The sequence below is a fragment of the Diceros bicornis genome, chromosome 33, assembly GCF_020826845.1.
Source record: "Diceros bicornis minor isolate mBicDic1 chromosome 33, mDicBic1.mat.cur, whole genome shotgun sequence".
Taxonomy (NCBI): domain Eukaryota; kingdom Metazoa; phylum Chordata; class Mammalia; order Perissodactyla; family Rhinocerotidae; genus Diceros; species Diceros bicornis.
In genome coordinates, this window is record NC_080772.1 from 20,408,152 (window position 1) to 20,425,761 (window position 17,610).

Here is a 17,610-nt window from a genome sequence, read left to right on the forward strand (position 1 = left end):
TTTTGATGGTTGGAGAATTTCCTGAACTCTGTAGGATGACTTGCCACATCACTGTGTGTGATTCTGCTTCACGTCTAGTCAGTGTGGCTCATATGGTCAAAACAACACGGGATTTGGGGTAGCTCGGTTTCTTATGTATAGAACAGGATGAATAATAATAACAAATTACATGTTTGGGGTGAAAATTATAAAAATTAATACAAAAAGCATATTGCCTAATGTCATGCTTGCACATCATTCAAGGGACTGAAATTATTGAATATATTCAAAATTGGTAGAATCTGGAAATGGTAAAAACACCATTATCCTCTTTTCTTGGTACTCTCTTTGTGAAGTTACAGATTTAGATTGCTGCCAGATATGTATTGTTTAGATCACACACACATCATCCCATACTGCCATAGATAATTCAGTTTTGACATAAAGTATTTAGAACTTATTCTAAGCCTTTGTTGTGATTAGACATTATACTAATAAAATCGTAGTTGAGACAATCTCTTATGTTCACATCTTTGAAATTTAGAGATGAAAATCACCATATTAGATGCATCATATTTCTAAGATTATCTTAAATAGTTACTATTTACTATGCAGTTTTTTTCTGACGTTTTTATGAGTTAATTTAGAATTAAAATTCTGTTTTCCTATGTCTGATAAACTAGTTTTAAAAATTACATATAACATTTGGTACATTATATTGTGACTATTGTTAAATGGTTTGAGGTGGCTAAGAGAACAGGTGGCTATTTTTAGCAATTGTATCATACTTTGCATTGTTTTAGCATGACCTGTGACACAGAAGTTAATATTTTAGGGCTTTATATTTTGCTTTATTTAATAAATTGAATTTTATTATATGTTATGTTCTATTTTAGAAACCATTTTTTTTCCCCTGAAGTATTTAGGAAGTGCATAGAGGAAGAATCTTTATTACTAAGGCAATAAATATTGGCATTGAATTATGTATTCTAGATCTCAAAGGGATTTTATGAGAACATCTGGAACAATCCCATACTTCCAGTTAGGCCAAGAGTTATTATTCTACTTTTCAGATGAATGAATCCTGTGTCAATGGCAGGGTTATTGATGTGCCTGAGTGGACACTGCCTTGGAGACTAGGCCACTAATGCATTGACTGCCCAGCACTGCCTGGCAATTGTCCAGAATTTGTCTTTCTTAATTTATTGACTTTTTTCTTTATGTTCAGCTAATGTAGATATATTTTCAAGAAAACAGTTAGAGCCAAGGGGCTCCCTTTACTCTGTTTAAAATGCTTTATATTTAAAGCACTAGTTGCAGAAAGGGGTTTAAGCTATTTTTGCTTAGATTTCCCCACTCTGTTATTCTAAAATCCTTTACCCAACTGTGCATGTTTGTTAGGAAAGTGACATGAAATGAGCAAATGATTTGAGAAACTTCCTTGGTCTTCTCTGTATGCACCATATAATTTAATTCTAAATATAAATATGTTCCACATAATTCAATGTGTGATATAATCACTTTGAAACAGTGCAGTTGTCCAAGTGTCTGGATTCCCCATAGCCCCATTCAGAGATGCAGTCAAGCTTGACAAATTATTTAAAAAGCTAGTTACCAAACAATTTTCTGGCCGTGTAGTGATTATTCTTGGTCAGATGTAGACGTCTCTGCAGCGTGGAGAAGTAGATCTCAGATGCTGTACCACGTTTTAAGAGAAACTGCCTCACAACATCTCATTGCTAGCCTTTCTGGAAGTCCTTCATTCCTGTGAAAGGGCTCAGTGCTGAACTGTCACAAAGTCTGGTGATCCTGTCACTTGGGAACACTTGGGAACACTTCTCCTAGAGTAAAATTTCCTTTAACACATAAGCATTCCACTAAATCCTCCTATTTTTTTCAGATCCAAAAATGGAACTAGAGACAAATTTGCTGTTTAGTAACATGAAATAAGGTGATGTTATGAGTTTAATCAAGACTTTGTGATTCCTGTTTCATTTGGGGAAGATTAAATACTTTTGGCCTTTAATGGGCTATTTTCTGGTTAATGATGCTTAGGTACTAGACATAAATAAAGGGAAACATAATTCATGGATAGTCCAAAACTTTTGATGGGATTTTAAAATACAGGGCTTGTGTATTCTCACAGGGAGGAAATAAATAAAGAGTACTGGGGGCTAGTGAAGATAGGAAATACGAGAACAGACTTCATTTTGCAGGTGCCAGATGTCTCAGGTTTGAGTGATGAACAGACCACATTGTAGAACATTTAGCCAGCTGGGGGCTACAGATAGGAATGGTATGGTTGGTGGTGGAATTATCTCAAGCATTTTGCTGGAAAATGTATAAAAAGAGGGCACAGCTTCATAGAAACTAACATGTATTATAGGGGCTTAGTGCCAGGCATAGTTGTGTTGTTATATGCACTGACTTATTTCATTCTCACAGTTCCTCTGTGATTCGGTTTATGAAACACTGGGATGTATCATAGAAACCTCAAACTTAAATTAGTTTTCAAAACTGAATTCTAGATTTCCTCATACTCAAATCTACTTTCACCCCTCCCCCATCAAGGTCTTCCTCCTTCTCAGTAAGGTATTCCCCATCTCCACAGCTCATCAAGCCAACATCTACGTATCGTCTTTGATTCTTTCCTTCCCCTTCCCCTCCAGTACATTTTCAAGTTCTGTCAGTTACACCTCAGAATGTATCCACCCCATCACCTTAGCCTGGGTCACCATCGTCACCTCACTAGTACCCACGGTAGGAGTTTCCAGCTGTACCTCACTAATACATTCTACATTCAGTGGATGCCAGAGGGATCTGTAAAGATAAATTGTGCTAGTCCCCTGCTTGAAACCATTTAATGGCATTGCAATGCATTTGAAATGATATCAAATGCATTATTGTGGCCTGCACGGCCCTACATGATCTGCCCCTGTCCACCTCTCCAAACTCATTTCCCTGAGCTCAGCCACAGTAGCCTCCTTCTGATCCTGGAACATGACCAACCTCTGCTGGGTCAGCCCTACTCCTGGGGTCATGACTGGCCTGCTAGGCACTCAAGTGTCAGGCTAGTGGCTGATGTGTACAGAGGCTGTGCCTGCTTCCCCAGAATAAAGGAGATATTCATGTATCCCAGTCTCTCATGTCATATTTACCTAGACATCCACATTTCTATACAACTGTTTTTAACCTCCTTTGTGTTATGTTAGCAAAAACTCTAAAGCCTCACAGATTTAAAGTAACAAAGTTTCTTTCTTGCTCGCTCTCCATGCCCATCTGGGTCACAGGGTCTCTGCTGCACATTGACCTCACTCAGAGCCCAGGCTGACATAGCCCCATCAGCTGGAATGTGTCTGATTGTCACCATAGCGGGAGGGAATGAGGCTGACTGCACACTTGCACAAAGACTTCCGCCTAGAAGGGACCCATGTCACCTCCACTCACATTGCATTGGCGAAAGCAAGTCACCTGATCATTCCCATCCTCACAGGGGAAGGGGAGGCCACCCAGTCATGTGCCTAGGAGAACTGGGATGTGATGGGAACCAGAATGACCACCTTCCTCCCTCCAGAGTGTGTAAATGATAGGCAGGGAGGGGGTGTTCTGCTTAGTTTGCAAAGTGAGTGAGACACACTCACCCCATCTCTAAAATGAGGATAATAATAGTAGTAATACCTACTTTATAAGGCAGTTTTAGGGATTGAATGAATTAATACCTGTTGAGTAGTTAGCATAGTAACTGGCATAGGAGCTCAACAAATGTTAGCTATGATGAAGATGCTGCTGATGATAATGATGATATTTAAATCTCAATTTAATAGAAAAACACACAAGTAGATGCAACATAGACCATACAAAAATCTTTTTTCATCAAGGACATTAGGAGGTGATTGATGCGGAATGATACACTGCTCAGGACTTTAATTCAGAATTAAAGGACCTATAGTAGGTAGCTTAATATTGTATATGAGCAAAAGTAAAGGGAAATATTTCTGCGTGCACAAATATTAATCTTTATGCCTTATTATTACTTTTAAGAATCTAGAAATTTTGTACAGAAACCTGGTGTCAAAAAGACTTTTTCTATCATTTGTTTGTTAGCCTAACGGTTGTTCCCACAGGGTCAGTGCAAGCGTGATTCTAGCTGTATAAAATGAAAAGCAAATATGTGAATACAATTTATATAACTTTGAAAAAAATGTTTCTGCTCAGCCCCATGACTTCTAATTTAAAAGATACATAAAACACAGAGGACTCCTTGCGGATGAGAACTTCTGCATGGCTTTCCTCTTTGGTATGCAGAGTTCATCAGTCTGTGCAGTGTGCAGCTTGGGAAATTGGAGTTAATCTAATGTTGTAATCTTCTGGGTGGAGGGAGTGGATAAATACGCAGTCTGTTTTACAAGATGTAAAAGTATTTTTCCAAATAGCAAAACTGTGTTTAAAATAATTCATAGCTTCACAGGGCCTTGAGCAATGTAACACAGCTCCCTGATTCTCACTGGTATGTCTAAAACAATCAAATGCCACAAGACTATTCAAATATCAGCTCACAGCGAGACCTTACCTGACTACACTATTTGAAGTTGCAGCTCTGGCTTCCTTCGCTTCGTTATTTTTCTCCTTAACATTTGTCACCATGTGATATGCTGTATGGTTTTCTTGTTTATTGTTTGTTTCCTCCCAGTAGAATTTAAGATCCAAGAGCCCAGGGGCTTTTGTTTGTTCTGTAAACTGCTATATGCACAGCACCAAGAACAATGCATGGTACAATAAATATGTTTAATTAATTAATTCGTGAAATCACTTAAATATTTACTCAACACACAGCATCGGGTTTGACATTATGGAATATATGTAAGAGGTTTAAGACATTTTCAGAGTCTTAAAATAAAACAAACATGACACTGCTATGGATAAATGAGTGTCAAGATATGTGCACGTGTGCTGGTGACTAGAACAGAATGTCAGTGGTACTTGGTAAATGGGAAGAGGATTGTTGGCTGGAGAAGCCATGCATGGGCCCCTTGGTTCAGATGTGGTTTAATTCATTTGGCAAGTTTTATAGCATGTTGTTTGATAGTAAAGACTGATTTCCATTTCTGCATAATTTTGAGTTAGACAATTCTAACAGAAACCTTTTATAGCCAAACATTCAAGTCTAGGGTGGTCAAATCAGTGCTATCAAAGTCCTCATCAAGTTTTATACCAATTCAGAGTCTGAAGGTGGCATTTTAGCCAAGAGCCAAGTGAAAGAGCTTTTCATTTGGGCAGATTCATGACATTTCATCGTGACTGGACTGTGGGTGATATTGAGTAGCTCCTGCTGCCTCTGACCCCCACGCTGTGTGTGACTCTGTTTAATGTCTTGTGATCACGACGGCCAGGACTGCTGTTTGTATGAGCCGTGAGAAAGGATTGACAACACCATATTCTCCCTGTCAAACAGGGAAAGCTGGGGAGAACCCAAGGCAGGGGTAGATGGGTAGGTGGGTTTTTGATAGCCGAGGGGAAGCCAGTGAGGATGTTTAAGCACATTTCGTGTTTGTTCGTTTGTTTTTTGGTGAAGAAGACTCACCCTGAGCTAACATCTGTTGCCAATCTTCCTCTTTTTGCTTGAGGAAGATTGTCCCTGAGCTAACATGTGAACCAGTCTTCCTCTACATTGTATATGGGGCACTGCCACTGCATGGCTTGATGAGCAGTGTGTAGATCCGCGCCCGGGATCCAAACTCGCGAACCCCAGGCCGCCAAAGTGAAGCACACAAACTTAACCACTGCACCACTGGGCTGGACCCTGGTGTTTGTTTTAATATCTGAGTAGCACTTTAAAGTTTCCCCTGTGGTTTCATGTGGTAGTGATAATGGTAGGGGCGAGGGGTGGTGCCCATTACATACCAGGAATACATTGTTCTCACAGCAGTTGGCCTAGTTATTCTTATTATCCTCATTTCACAGATGTCAAAGAGAACTATCGTAGTTTTGCTATGATAACCAAGCTAATAAGTGGCAGAAGCAGGATTAGAACACAGCTTTCTAGTCTAAATTATGTGCTATTTCTATTATTTATTTTGAGAGGAAAAAGTGAACTTTGAATGACAGGCTTTTATGCCATAGGGTATTTATTTCACGTGAAACATCTAGAAATATTGGTAAGCCTATCACATTCAACAAATAAGGTAGTTATCTGTGGCAGCCAGTTTGAAAATGTGCACTTATTCTTTTTTTTCTTTTAATATCGCAGCCTTCTGTCTTCGATAACGTATTCTCCTAAATTAGAACGTAAGACATCAGAGTGCGTGGTACCAACAGACAGTGACAATGAGAAGGGAGAGAGAAATAGCAAACGAGTCTGCTTTAATATGGCAGGAGATGAGCAGGAAGATTCGGGTCATGACACCATCAGCAACAGAGACTCCTACAGGTAATTCATTAATTCCTTAAACTCATTTCATCAACAAAGTCAAATGTGATTCTGTATTTTCTACAAGGGTCTTGAAAAAAAAATGTAATTGTTGTTTTTGTTTATTACTCTCATAAAAGAACTCTTGGCTATTACCAGCTCCAGACAAAGCATAGTGAGACAGCATGATCTTTCAAATTCTTCCATTTTATAATCTGAGTAATTTGGAGAAAGCATTTTTTCTCCAGCTGTGTGGACTTAATTTGGGAGGCTTGTTCTGTTATAGATGGTATAACATGTATAGAAAATAAGCAAATTGTGCCTATATTAACATTTTTTTTCAACTGTCTGTTTCTGATTATTGGACTAATGGGTGGTGAATAGGAGTGTTTTGGGTCTTGTTCCCCCTCTTTCTTCTTCCATTCTATGTTCCAAGATAATTGGACTGATTTCACTTACTCACCTCCCGGACGAGCTTTGTGTATTTTTCTTCTCTTGCATGCCTTCTGTCTAGTTTTGGTAGGACTGCTTTAACAGAGTACCAAGAACTGGGTGGCTTAAACAACAGAAATTTATTAACTTATTATCCTACAGTTCTGGGGCTAGACGTCCAAAATCAAGGTGTCAGCAGTGAGGGCTGTGAGGAAAGGAGCTGTTCCAGGCCTCTCTCCTTGGCTTGTAGGTAGCTATTTTCTCCCTCTGTCTCTTCACATCCTTTTCCTTCCAAGCATGTCTCTTGTGTCCAAATATCCCATTCTTATAAGGACAACAGTCGTATTGGATTAGGGCCCACTTTAATGACCTCATTGTAACTTGTTTACCTCTGTAAAAACCCCCACTCCAAATAAGGTCACATTCTGGGGTATGTGTATTGGACTTCAACGTTTGAATTTGGGAGGGGACACAATTCAACTGATAGCCTCTTCCCTCCCAACTCTGTTGTCCTTTTCTTACCAGACTCTGAAATGTTGGCTCCTCCAATAAACTTCCTTAATTGAAAGTGCTTTTTCTCCCTTGAATCCTTGTAACCTCACTGAAGACTGTCACAACCTGCCACATATACTGCATGTAAAGCTTCAACATCTCCCGTTTCCTTTTCATTAATTGAAGGCAAAACTCTCTTACTCACTCTTATTTATTATACAGTGTTTTACAGTGAAAAGCTATTAAGTAATTATTGTTAAGTCAGAGTTATTTTCATCAGACGTGTTTAGTGCAAATTGATAGCTAACACTAAAAACGTATTTTTACCAGACACATGGGGGAACTGGTAAGAATGATTCCACGTAATTCCCACTACAACCCTATGTGGCAGGGTTATTATCTGATATTATCTCCATTTTACATATAAGGAAGCAGAGGCCCGCAGGAGTTACCGAATTGACCTATGACCAGGTGGTCTGGTTCACAGTTTCTTTCTTACCCACTCTACTATCCCAATTTCTATGTGAAAAGGATTTTAATGAACACATAAGAGTTCATAATTCCTAGAGATTTAATAATATATAATACAGATTAACCACTTTTACCATTTCATTTACTTTTAGCTTCTAAGGACACCAGTATGCTCTTTAACAGTAACCTGTGGTTTCTCTCCAATGGGAAATTACATATCTAAAAATACTTTCTTACCTTAAATTCTAATTATCAGGTCATGAAAATTACCCTCACAGTCTCCTCCTAGGCTAAAATAGAAATTTTAAATGTAAATCTAAAGTTACACGAGTTCTTTTTACTTATTCTGAGAGGAAAAAAATATTTTGTCTCCTGCACTATTTCTGAAATCTGTAATGCATCCATATTCACACACAGGCATTTTAAACATTCTTTCCTTCGATGTTCACTATTATCGAGCACTTACCAGGGGTGCCATCCTGTGCTGAGCTCTGAGGTGGAGAAAAGATGGCGATCCCCCCTGAGGGAGCCCAGAGTGCAGTTGATAAATTATAATTGAAGCTACCAGAAAGGGTTGAAAGGCAGAGATCCTGAAACAGGACTTTGTCTCTATTAGGAAATTAACTACAGGCATATACCATCAAATACAGTAAAAAGAATTTTAAGTTTGGTTTGATTCCTAGTTTTATAACCATGCATTTTTAAAAATTCATTCAGGATTAGATTATATGACATAAGAAAACCTGAAATATGATTGAATTTAAAATATTTTTTAAAAATAAGTAAGATAAAATATGAGTTGAACAAATTTATGTTTCTCAAATTTTCTATAAAACATGTTAATAAATGTAACTGTGGCAAAATAAATTTCACCTAATGAGAAATCGCAGGGGAACTTGGGCAAATGCACTTGTAAAGTAACGTATAACTCATTCTTTGCAGCGACTGCAACAGCAATCGGAATTCCATCGCCTCCTTCACCAGCATCTGCAGCAGCCAGTGCAGCTCTTACTTTCACAGTGATGAGATGGACTCAGGTGCGTTTGTGGAGGGCGTGTGTACTTTTTGATGCTAGTCCTATCGGAGAAACGTTTAAGGGATTGATTTGTTTAATCTTCATTCATTTTGCCTTTTATCAGTCATTTTTGGCGGCCACACATATTGCATTTCAGTTTTATATGCTTGATAAAATCAATTTCCCAATCCCATTATAAACAGAGTGAATTAAAAAATGAGGTGAAAGAAACAAACTAATTTTTATGTTAATATACATTTTATGATCTTTCTCTGGTGCTATGAAGGATAGTAGGTATACAGGAAAGAAGTTTTCCTGAGACATTAGGCATTGCTGATTGGGGCAAGGAGGTGGGAAGGGCTTTGAAACAGGACTTTTAAGACACCAGGTGTACCTGAGCCAGGCTTATATGTGGGTGCTGGGGAAAGGGATAACGGGAAAAACACTGATTGGTATAAATATCTTGTAAATATTTTATTTCGTGTGTGTTAAGAACAAAGACTTTTTTATCCAACTAGGAAAAATCTTAATTTTTAAATATGCAGTTTATTTCAACCATTAGAAAAATACGCCATTTGAAAGAATCATTAACGTGGGATACCTTGGTGTTCTGTGAGGCAGCCTGCTTTCTCTTAGTTTTGAAGGGGTAATAATCTGATATCCTAATAGCTATTAAATTTTTTAGAATTCTTTTTCTGAACATGAGAACTAATGTATGGAATAAGAGCTAGTGTTTAATTATATTTTATTGTATTGACATTAAAATATTTTGGACTGTTAAACATAACATGAATGACTATTTTTTATATATCTAGGTGATGAACTTCCCCTAAGTGTTCGCATTTCTCACGATAAACAGGACAAGATACATAGTTGCCTTGAGCATCTTTTCAGCCAGGTATGATTGGAATAGTTGTGGGTATTTTTTCTACAGACTAAACTGTCAGGAACCCCTTTTTCAGATGTGGTAAAAAGAGCTTGGAGTTAGAGTGGAAAGGCCTCAATCTGTCTCTCCACCTTCTTTACCTCAATTTCCACAATTTAAAGTGGAAATAAAGATTCCTTTAGCCAAGTAACTAAAAGGATTGTTGTGAATATCAAGTGTTGATCTTAAACAAATAGCTAGTTGTTTCCCCAGCAAAAATGGGTTTATTCGCCATCAGCAAAGAATTGCAATTCGGGGTCTGTAACCATGGCGAGCCACACGCCAAGATGTCTGACCCTGTCAGTCTTCATCTGGGTCATCATGTTCCCGCTGCCCCCCCCACCACTCAAGAGAAGAGGAACTCTTTTATAGAGGGGAAGAGGAAGTTGGCAGGGCTATTGTAAACAAAGAGTTACAGGTATGGAGGCTTTTCATTGGCTGAGTTGTGACAGTCTCTCATTGGCTGAACTTCTTGCCAGTCAACAAGAGGAAGTCTTTCTTCTTCCTGTTGGGCTCTGCTATCAATGTAGGGTGTGAGAGCTCCCCCTTTTGGCCTCTGGACTCCAATTTATTAATTTCTTCATAGGTATTTTACAGTCCTTGGAAAATTATAAAGAGTTATAGACACAAGAGTTATTCTTTTTATTATTTGTTTCTTTGTGGGTTTTCAGTATCCTTTATGACATTTCTTGCTCAACTTTATTCCTAATTTCAAGAAGCACGAGATTCTCTTGGTCCTCGTGTTGGTGTTTTGCCTTTTTAAAAAATTTATATCGGGGGGCAGCCCTGTGGCTTAGCCGTTAAGTGCGCGCGCTCCACTACTGGCAGCCCGGGTTCAGATCTCAGGCGCACACCGTCACACCGCTTGTCCCGCCATGCTGAGGTGGCATCCCACATACAGCAACTAGAAGGATGTGCAGCTATGAGGTACAACTATCTACTGGGGCCTTGGGGAGAAAAAGGGAAAAAAAGAAGATAGATTGGCAATAGATGTTAGCTCAGGGCTAATCTTCCTAAAAAAAAAAAAATTTATATTGGTAATCAAAATTCATAGTGTAGAGGCTTTTATCACTTTGAAAGGGATTGTGATAACTTTTAGGTTTTTTTTTTTTTTAATAACTCTAGAACTCATTTCTTTTGTAAGTTGAATTTTTATTTTGAATCAATATATGGTGGGACAGTAAGAAATGGCATTGCAAATGTTATCAGGTGAGTTTATTCCAATATTCTATTTAAAGATATCTGTCGAAAGCATAATGGGATTTCAAAAGCAATTTTTGCTTTAAGAAAAAATATTTTACAAGATTTACTCTTGGAAATATATATTAGGTATTATGCGAAGTATGTAATTCTCAGAAATCTCTACTGTTATGATAGGTGGATTCGATTACCAATCTCCTAAAAGGGCAAGCTGTTGTGAGGGCCTTTGAGCAAACCAAGTACCTCACACCAGGTCGAGGATTACAAGGTAAGGTTTAAAAAATAACTGTTAGAAGCAATTGGAAAACAAAAGTGGGAGACAATATAGTCATGAAGCAAAAGCATAGTATAAAAAGAAAAGTTCTGGTTGCTCATGTTTCGTAATTCACTTAATACTACTTCTATTTTGATAATTTTTGAATATATATAAAAAATCGGTATAGGATCTATTAGATTTCTCTGAAAGTTTAAAATGTTTAATGCCTATAGGGGCCAGACCGAATGGAAATGAGTTAACTGAAGAGATGTAAGTGTTGAGTTGCTTTTGCTGAAAGTAAGCATAATGCCTGCTTGTTTGTATCCCAGTGTTGGGAGAAGGGGTTTCGGGAATGGGGTTGGCAAACAGAACAGCCAAACAGAACAAGATCTAGAGCTGCCACTTTCTGACATAGTTTAGGATATTGAAAATAGTTTTTACCTAAATTTGCTCCTTTGTTTAAACATTTGTAAGAAAATAATAAGGTTTGGCTTTTTTTAGAGTTAACAAATTTTCCTCCTGTGATAGAGCTAAAGAAATTACCACCATGATAATAGTCTAGGACAATAGGAATGAAAAAAAGAGGATTCTGAAGCTTACGGGCTTGTTTACTGTTTGGTAAATGGTTGAGACTTAAGAGAGATTTTCTGTGTTTCTTTAGAATTTCAGCAGGAAATGGAACCAAAGTTGAGTTGTCCAAAAAGGTTAAGACTTCACATCAAGCAGGATCCTTGGAATCTTCCCAGCAGCGTCCGGAGTCTTGCTCAGAACATCAGAAAATTTGTTGAAGGTCAGGGTGAAGATCAAAGAACATCGCAAGACGTTAGCAATAATGGTTTAAAAATCCATTAAAACCAAAAGTTTAGTAATGCCCTGATTACATTTTGCAGTGTTTCGTGTTAAGAGGAAAATAGAAGGACTGAAAAGGATGAGGGGGAGGACAAGGGAAAGAAGGAATAAGACTGCAGAAGCTTGTGTTCCAAGGATCTAAGTGATGTAGACAGTATCATGGAGAATATTCTCAGTGAATAAAATAAAGGCTCATACTTATGAAGGCAAATGGAACGTGGAGAGAGTTTCATATTTTATAATATGAAACAATATCAGAAAAATTTATAAAGGATTCACAAAAGGCATGAAGCTAAATTTTATGGAAAGTCTAAAAAAATCAATTCTGAATCTGTCGGAATCAAAATAATTACATAGGTTGCATCATTAGTTTTTAAGTTTCTTTTTCAGAAGTGTTTGCCGAAGTTCATTGTTATTTACTACCATGGCATTGTTTACTCAACATCCTATAGTTGGTACAACCTGTAATTAGAGATATAAAACTTCTAGACAACTCCAGCGAGTCTGATTGCATGTTATTTAGGGTGAGAGTTATTAGGTAGAAAATTCTGAGAGTTTCCAAATTTTTTTTTGTGAAAAAGATGAAATGAGAAATTTGTTTAACTTTTTAAAATGTCTAATTCAGTTATTTCTTCCCCAGTATTAGGCCATTGGTTGGCAGTGTCTGAGACATTTTTTGGGTGTCACAATTGTGGATATGCTACTGGCATCTAGTGGGTAGAGATCAGAGATAATGCTGAACATTCTACGATGTACAGGGCAGTCCCTCACAACAAGGAATTATTTGGCCCAAAATGTCAGTAGTGCTAAGTTTGAGAAACCTGTACAATAAATATTATGCCTGTGTTTAAATTTTTATTCCTCATTCATTTGTATGTCAGTTGGTTATGATAAATAGTATTCAGCAGAGTTAGAGCATAACCCCCGTCACTACCATTTTTTTAGGGTAAATTAGAGAGAGTTGTATACTTTGCTTACAAAAGACAGCTCTTAAACCTGATAGAGTCTGAGCCTGTCAGGTAACTCCTTTGGGCCTCAGTTTCTTCATTTACTAAATGGCAAAGATGGTGTAAACCTTCTGTGAATCCTAAGTCTTCTGCCTAGAAATGTAATCAGATATAACAGGTTAGATATTGTTTAGAGATCAGTAGAGAAGTTTGTACAAATATGGAAAACTCCAGCTAAATCACAGCAGTTCTATTGTGTGATGAAATCTTTTGTTCTTGACAGCTGCATTTCTTGGCTGTATTTTTATTTTATAACTAAATATAATGGTTAATTGTGACACATTATAACATCACATTTAATGAAAAGTCTGAATTTAAAACCCCCCAAATAATGAATAGCAAAAATGATAAATATATTTTTTAAAGGCTGTTAGGTTTAAGGAGTTTAAGCGTATACTTGACTGAGTAAAAGGTATGTTTTTGCTGAATAGATGCCAGTATCATAACACTCCTAAAAGTTGTAATCCATGAATCTAAATGCAATTGTTTTCATCATCTGTGAGTTGTTTTTTTTTTTTTAACATTATATTTTTTAGAGTAAATGCAATATTGATTAGGAACAGAGAAATCCGTAAACCTTTTTTTGTTTGTTTTTTTGAAGAGCTTTATCTTTAAGATATATACTTATTCTAATACAGGATAAAGAGCTTAATTTTGTTAAAAGTATTCACTTTAAGAATCTTACATTTTCATCTCAAGTCCTGCTTTTATACCTTCAGTACCTCATATCACAATATGCAGCTGTAGGAATGACGACTATCTACATGAATTGATTGATTTATGTTGTGAATATTGATGCCACTCTTGGTCATGGGAGCCCAACAGCTGGTTGAGCGTGGTTGGATGTGCTGAGAGTCTTACAGTCAATGGTGTGGGGAGGGCTCGTTGCAGAATTTAGGTTGCATCCCTGGTTGTAAGTTTCAGTGAGATGCCGTTACTCTTTGGATAAGAGCTGTGATTGTCACTGTATTAAGTCAGTCTTTAAAAAACAATTAATCACTAGTGGACTATCATGGGAGAGGGAAGCTGCCGTTTCCTGGTAATGTGTGTGTGTCTGGTCCTATCATATGGGATGGGAGCAGCAGCGCTGAGATCCTTGTAATCAGCTGCTTATCATGTGCAGGTACTCAGAGTAACCTCACCGGTTCAGCATGGATTTATCCTAGTCAACTTAAAGTAAATTTCATTCTGTTTCCCAAATTGTCTTCATATAGGGGATGATTTAATGGAAGGTTAAGTCTTGGCTGGAAATTTAAGTTAATGTCATCTTGCCAGGATTTCATGGATTATATACGTAGCTGGGATAATCCCATTCTGATGTTCCTGTAGGGGAGGAAAAAAATATCTTTTTCCATCTACCCTTCTAGGTTCTTTGTCTGGGGTCCTGTAAATTAGACTGACAAAAGACAAATTAACAAGAGAAAAGCATATAAATTTATTTAATATGAGTTTTACATGACATAGGAACCTTCATAAGGGAGGGGTTAATTCAGTGGCTCAAGGTCAAAGGCAATATCAAGGACTCAGTCTCCTCTAAACTCAGTGAGTTGGTCCTCTGAGTGTTTTTATACTAGGTTTGATAAAAAGTGGAAAGTCATGGAAAAATGTGATAGGACAAAAGGGTGTGAGCTAAGAGTAGTAAACTGGGGGAAACTTGGCAAGGCCGGTTCCTCTCAACATCCCTCAGTCTTTGGAGATAAGGATGCTCCTTTCCTCTGGGTGTAGAAAGGGCACCTCTCATGTGAGGGTCTAATGATCTGCTTCAGGGGAGAAGAGGGAGGTCCTTTCTCCTCTGCTGTTTCTCAGATTCCTTCAGCTTACAATATTCAGTATGTCAAAGTGTCATATTTTGGGGTAGTGTGTTCTGAACCTCGTCATTCCTTCATCTCTGATTTCAAAATATCCTATCAAATATATGCCAAATATGATATCAAAATATAATAATTCTATAATATTTATATAGGAAGGACTGTTATAGTGCCATTCATGACTTATGTCACTGTATGTCATTCATTCATAGCCTGCTAAACTGAGGATAGAAGACAGCAGAAAAAATAGTAGACTAAATGGGGGACAGATTCATTGTGTAGTGTCACTGAGATGAGGGCTGTCTCCTGCTTCATCTCTCAGCTAAATTATGGTCTCATATTATCAGCTGACTAAAGATATTTTTACTTGATTAGTGCACTGTGAGGTTGTGGTTTATAACAGGACATATATATTTGGTCTCTGTCCCCTTTTCTGGCACAGAGCTCCTAAAACCCTTGGAATTTCCTATGATGAGAACTATATAGGTGTCTTTTGTTATGTGAATGAGGTGACTTTTGGAAAACACCTAAGGATGGGGGCTGGTTGCCAGGGGAGCCAACTAAGCAATTAGAGAGTTGGAACTTTTGGTCTCACCCCTGACCTCCCAGGAGGGCAGAGGGGCTAGAGATTGAGCTCAGTCATCAGTGGCCAATGATTTAATCAAGCATGCCTATGTAATGAAGCCTCCATGAAATCCCTAAAGGAAGGAATTTGGATAGCTTCCAGGTTGGTGAATACATGGAGGTGCTGGGAGAGCGGCGCATTCAGAGACCATGGGAGTTTTTGCACCCCTTCTCCATACGTTGCCCTATGCGTCTCTTCCATCTGGCTGTTCCTGAGTTATATCCTTTTATAATAAACTGGTAATCTAGTCATTAAAATGTTTCTCTGAGTTCTGTGAGCCTCTCTAGCAAATTACTCAAACCCAAAGAGGGGGTCATTAGAACCTCCAGTCTGTAGCCGGTTGATCAGAAGCACAGGTGACACTGGACTGGCGATTGGCATCTGAAGTGGGGTAGGGGCAGTCTTGTAGAACTGAGCCCTTAACCTGTGGGATGTGATGCTATCTCCAGGTACATAGTGTCAGAATTGAGTTGAATTGTAAGACGCCCAGCTGGTATTGGAGATTTGCTTGGTGGAATGGGGAAAAAAACATACATGGGAATTGGTGACAGAATTGGACCCAACATCACCTTAAATTCAAATATCTATTAGTGAATGCGTTTTCAACTCTTGCTCCCTATAAAAATTATACTCTTTTCAAAATCTCCCATTTTTTCAGTAACCTACTTTTTAGTTTTTTTCTCTGCCTTTGTCTCAATATGCTAAAGAGCCGCTTCTTTTTTTTTTTTTTTTCCCCTATCAAAGGTCTCTTCAATTTCCCCTCTTTGTTTTGATAGCTCAGTAATTGGAATAGTTTTCTGGCTAATCCCCCTGTCTCCATCTTTTCTGATTCATATACACCTATTACTGGATTCATCTTCCTAAAATATCATGTTCATAATTTCGGTACGCTACCCCAGAGCCTTATAGTGATTTTCTGTTAGATGAGTCTGAACTCATCAATCTGAAGTTGGAAGCCATTTTTCAATGGGGCTTTCCAATTGTATCCCAATCTCAGTCTCTTAATGATATAATAAAATCTTTTCTCTGCTAGATTGTTGGATATTTGGTATTCATTCTCTACTATAATTCGTTGCTAGCACTATTTCCCACTCTTAGAGTGTGTACCTACTCCCTTGACAATGTAATTAAAAAATTTCTTTTACGTTTTCGAGACCCACTTAGAATTCTATACCAACTTTAACTAGATCCAGATTACAAGAACAGTGCTTCACAGATACACAGCACTTTAAATAATTTTCCAAGGCTTTTAATATATCTCCCCATTTATTTTTCCTACACAGGCCTATAAAATAGATAAGATAGATGTTATCATCACTTATGAATGAGCAAGTTGAAACTCAAAGTAGTTTAGCAATCTTCTCAAGACCATGAAGCATGTAACAGATGGGCCTTCTGACTCAGTCCAGTGCACGTTCCTGCCTCTGAAATTCTTTTGTTCTTGTCTTACTTGCAAAATTTAATGCCCTCTCAAGTATTTCCTGCATTTCTTATTGGTTAATTTTGTTGCTCTAACTCTGTTGTAAACCTGTCTAGAATAGGATGCAATCTAACCTTTTTTATTTCCCATAATCTTGGCACATAAAGGAACTCTGTAAGTTTTTATATTTACCTATCGTAGGTAAACTATTTACTAATTGGAAGTAAATGGACATAATAGCTCATTGGACCCACAGCAATGAGTATGAAGTTAATATACGTCTTTATCAAACATTTGTGGTTGGTGCTATTTGGAGGGGGGTGGGAAAGAAGAGTATTTGGAAATAGTATTTTTCTGCCTTTAGGACAGATCTTGACCTATAGATAGAAAAGGAAGGCTATATATATATATATAATTATAAAATTATATATAACCTATAATTCTATATATAATGCATAATATATAATCTAATGTATATAATTATATATGTATATATAATCTTTAAAAGTTTAAATAACTAAGAAAAAATACTGTTAGACAATTTATTGATCAAGACTGTAATAGCTGTAAGAGTTTAGAGAACACCATGCAAGCTACAGTGGCTAAGGATGACCTACAAAGGTGGTAGGATTTGAATGGTGTTTCATAGGCTCCTATAATTCAGAACTGGAAAGACATTTTAGGATCTTGAGCAATGGATAGAATTTATATAGGCAGCTAGGAGA

At 37.6% G+C, this 17,610-nt stretch overlaps 1 protein-coding gene across 1 annotated transcript in view; it reads left to right on the plus strand.

Annotated features, from left to right (window-relative positions):
• The window catches only part of PREX2 (phosphatidylinositol-3,4,5-trisphosphate dependent Rac exchange factor 2), a 277,450-nt gene that overhangs the window by 171,111 nt on the left and 88,729 nt on the right, over nt 1-17,610 (plus strand). The window contains exons 26-30 of the mRNA XM_058528828.1: nt 6,227-6,406; nt 8,723-8,817; nt 9,611-9,693; nt 11,098-11,188; nt 11,838-11,966. Of these exons, the coding sequence (XP_058384811.1) occupies nt 6,227-6,406; nt 8,723-8,817; nt 9,611-9,693; nt 11,098-11,188; nt 11,838-11,966 (578 nt within the window). The remainder of the gene's footprint in view (nt 1-6,226; nt 6,407-8,722; nt 8,818-9,610; nt 9,694-11,097; nt 11,189-11,837; nt 11,967-17,610) is intronic.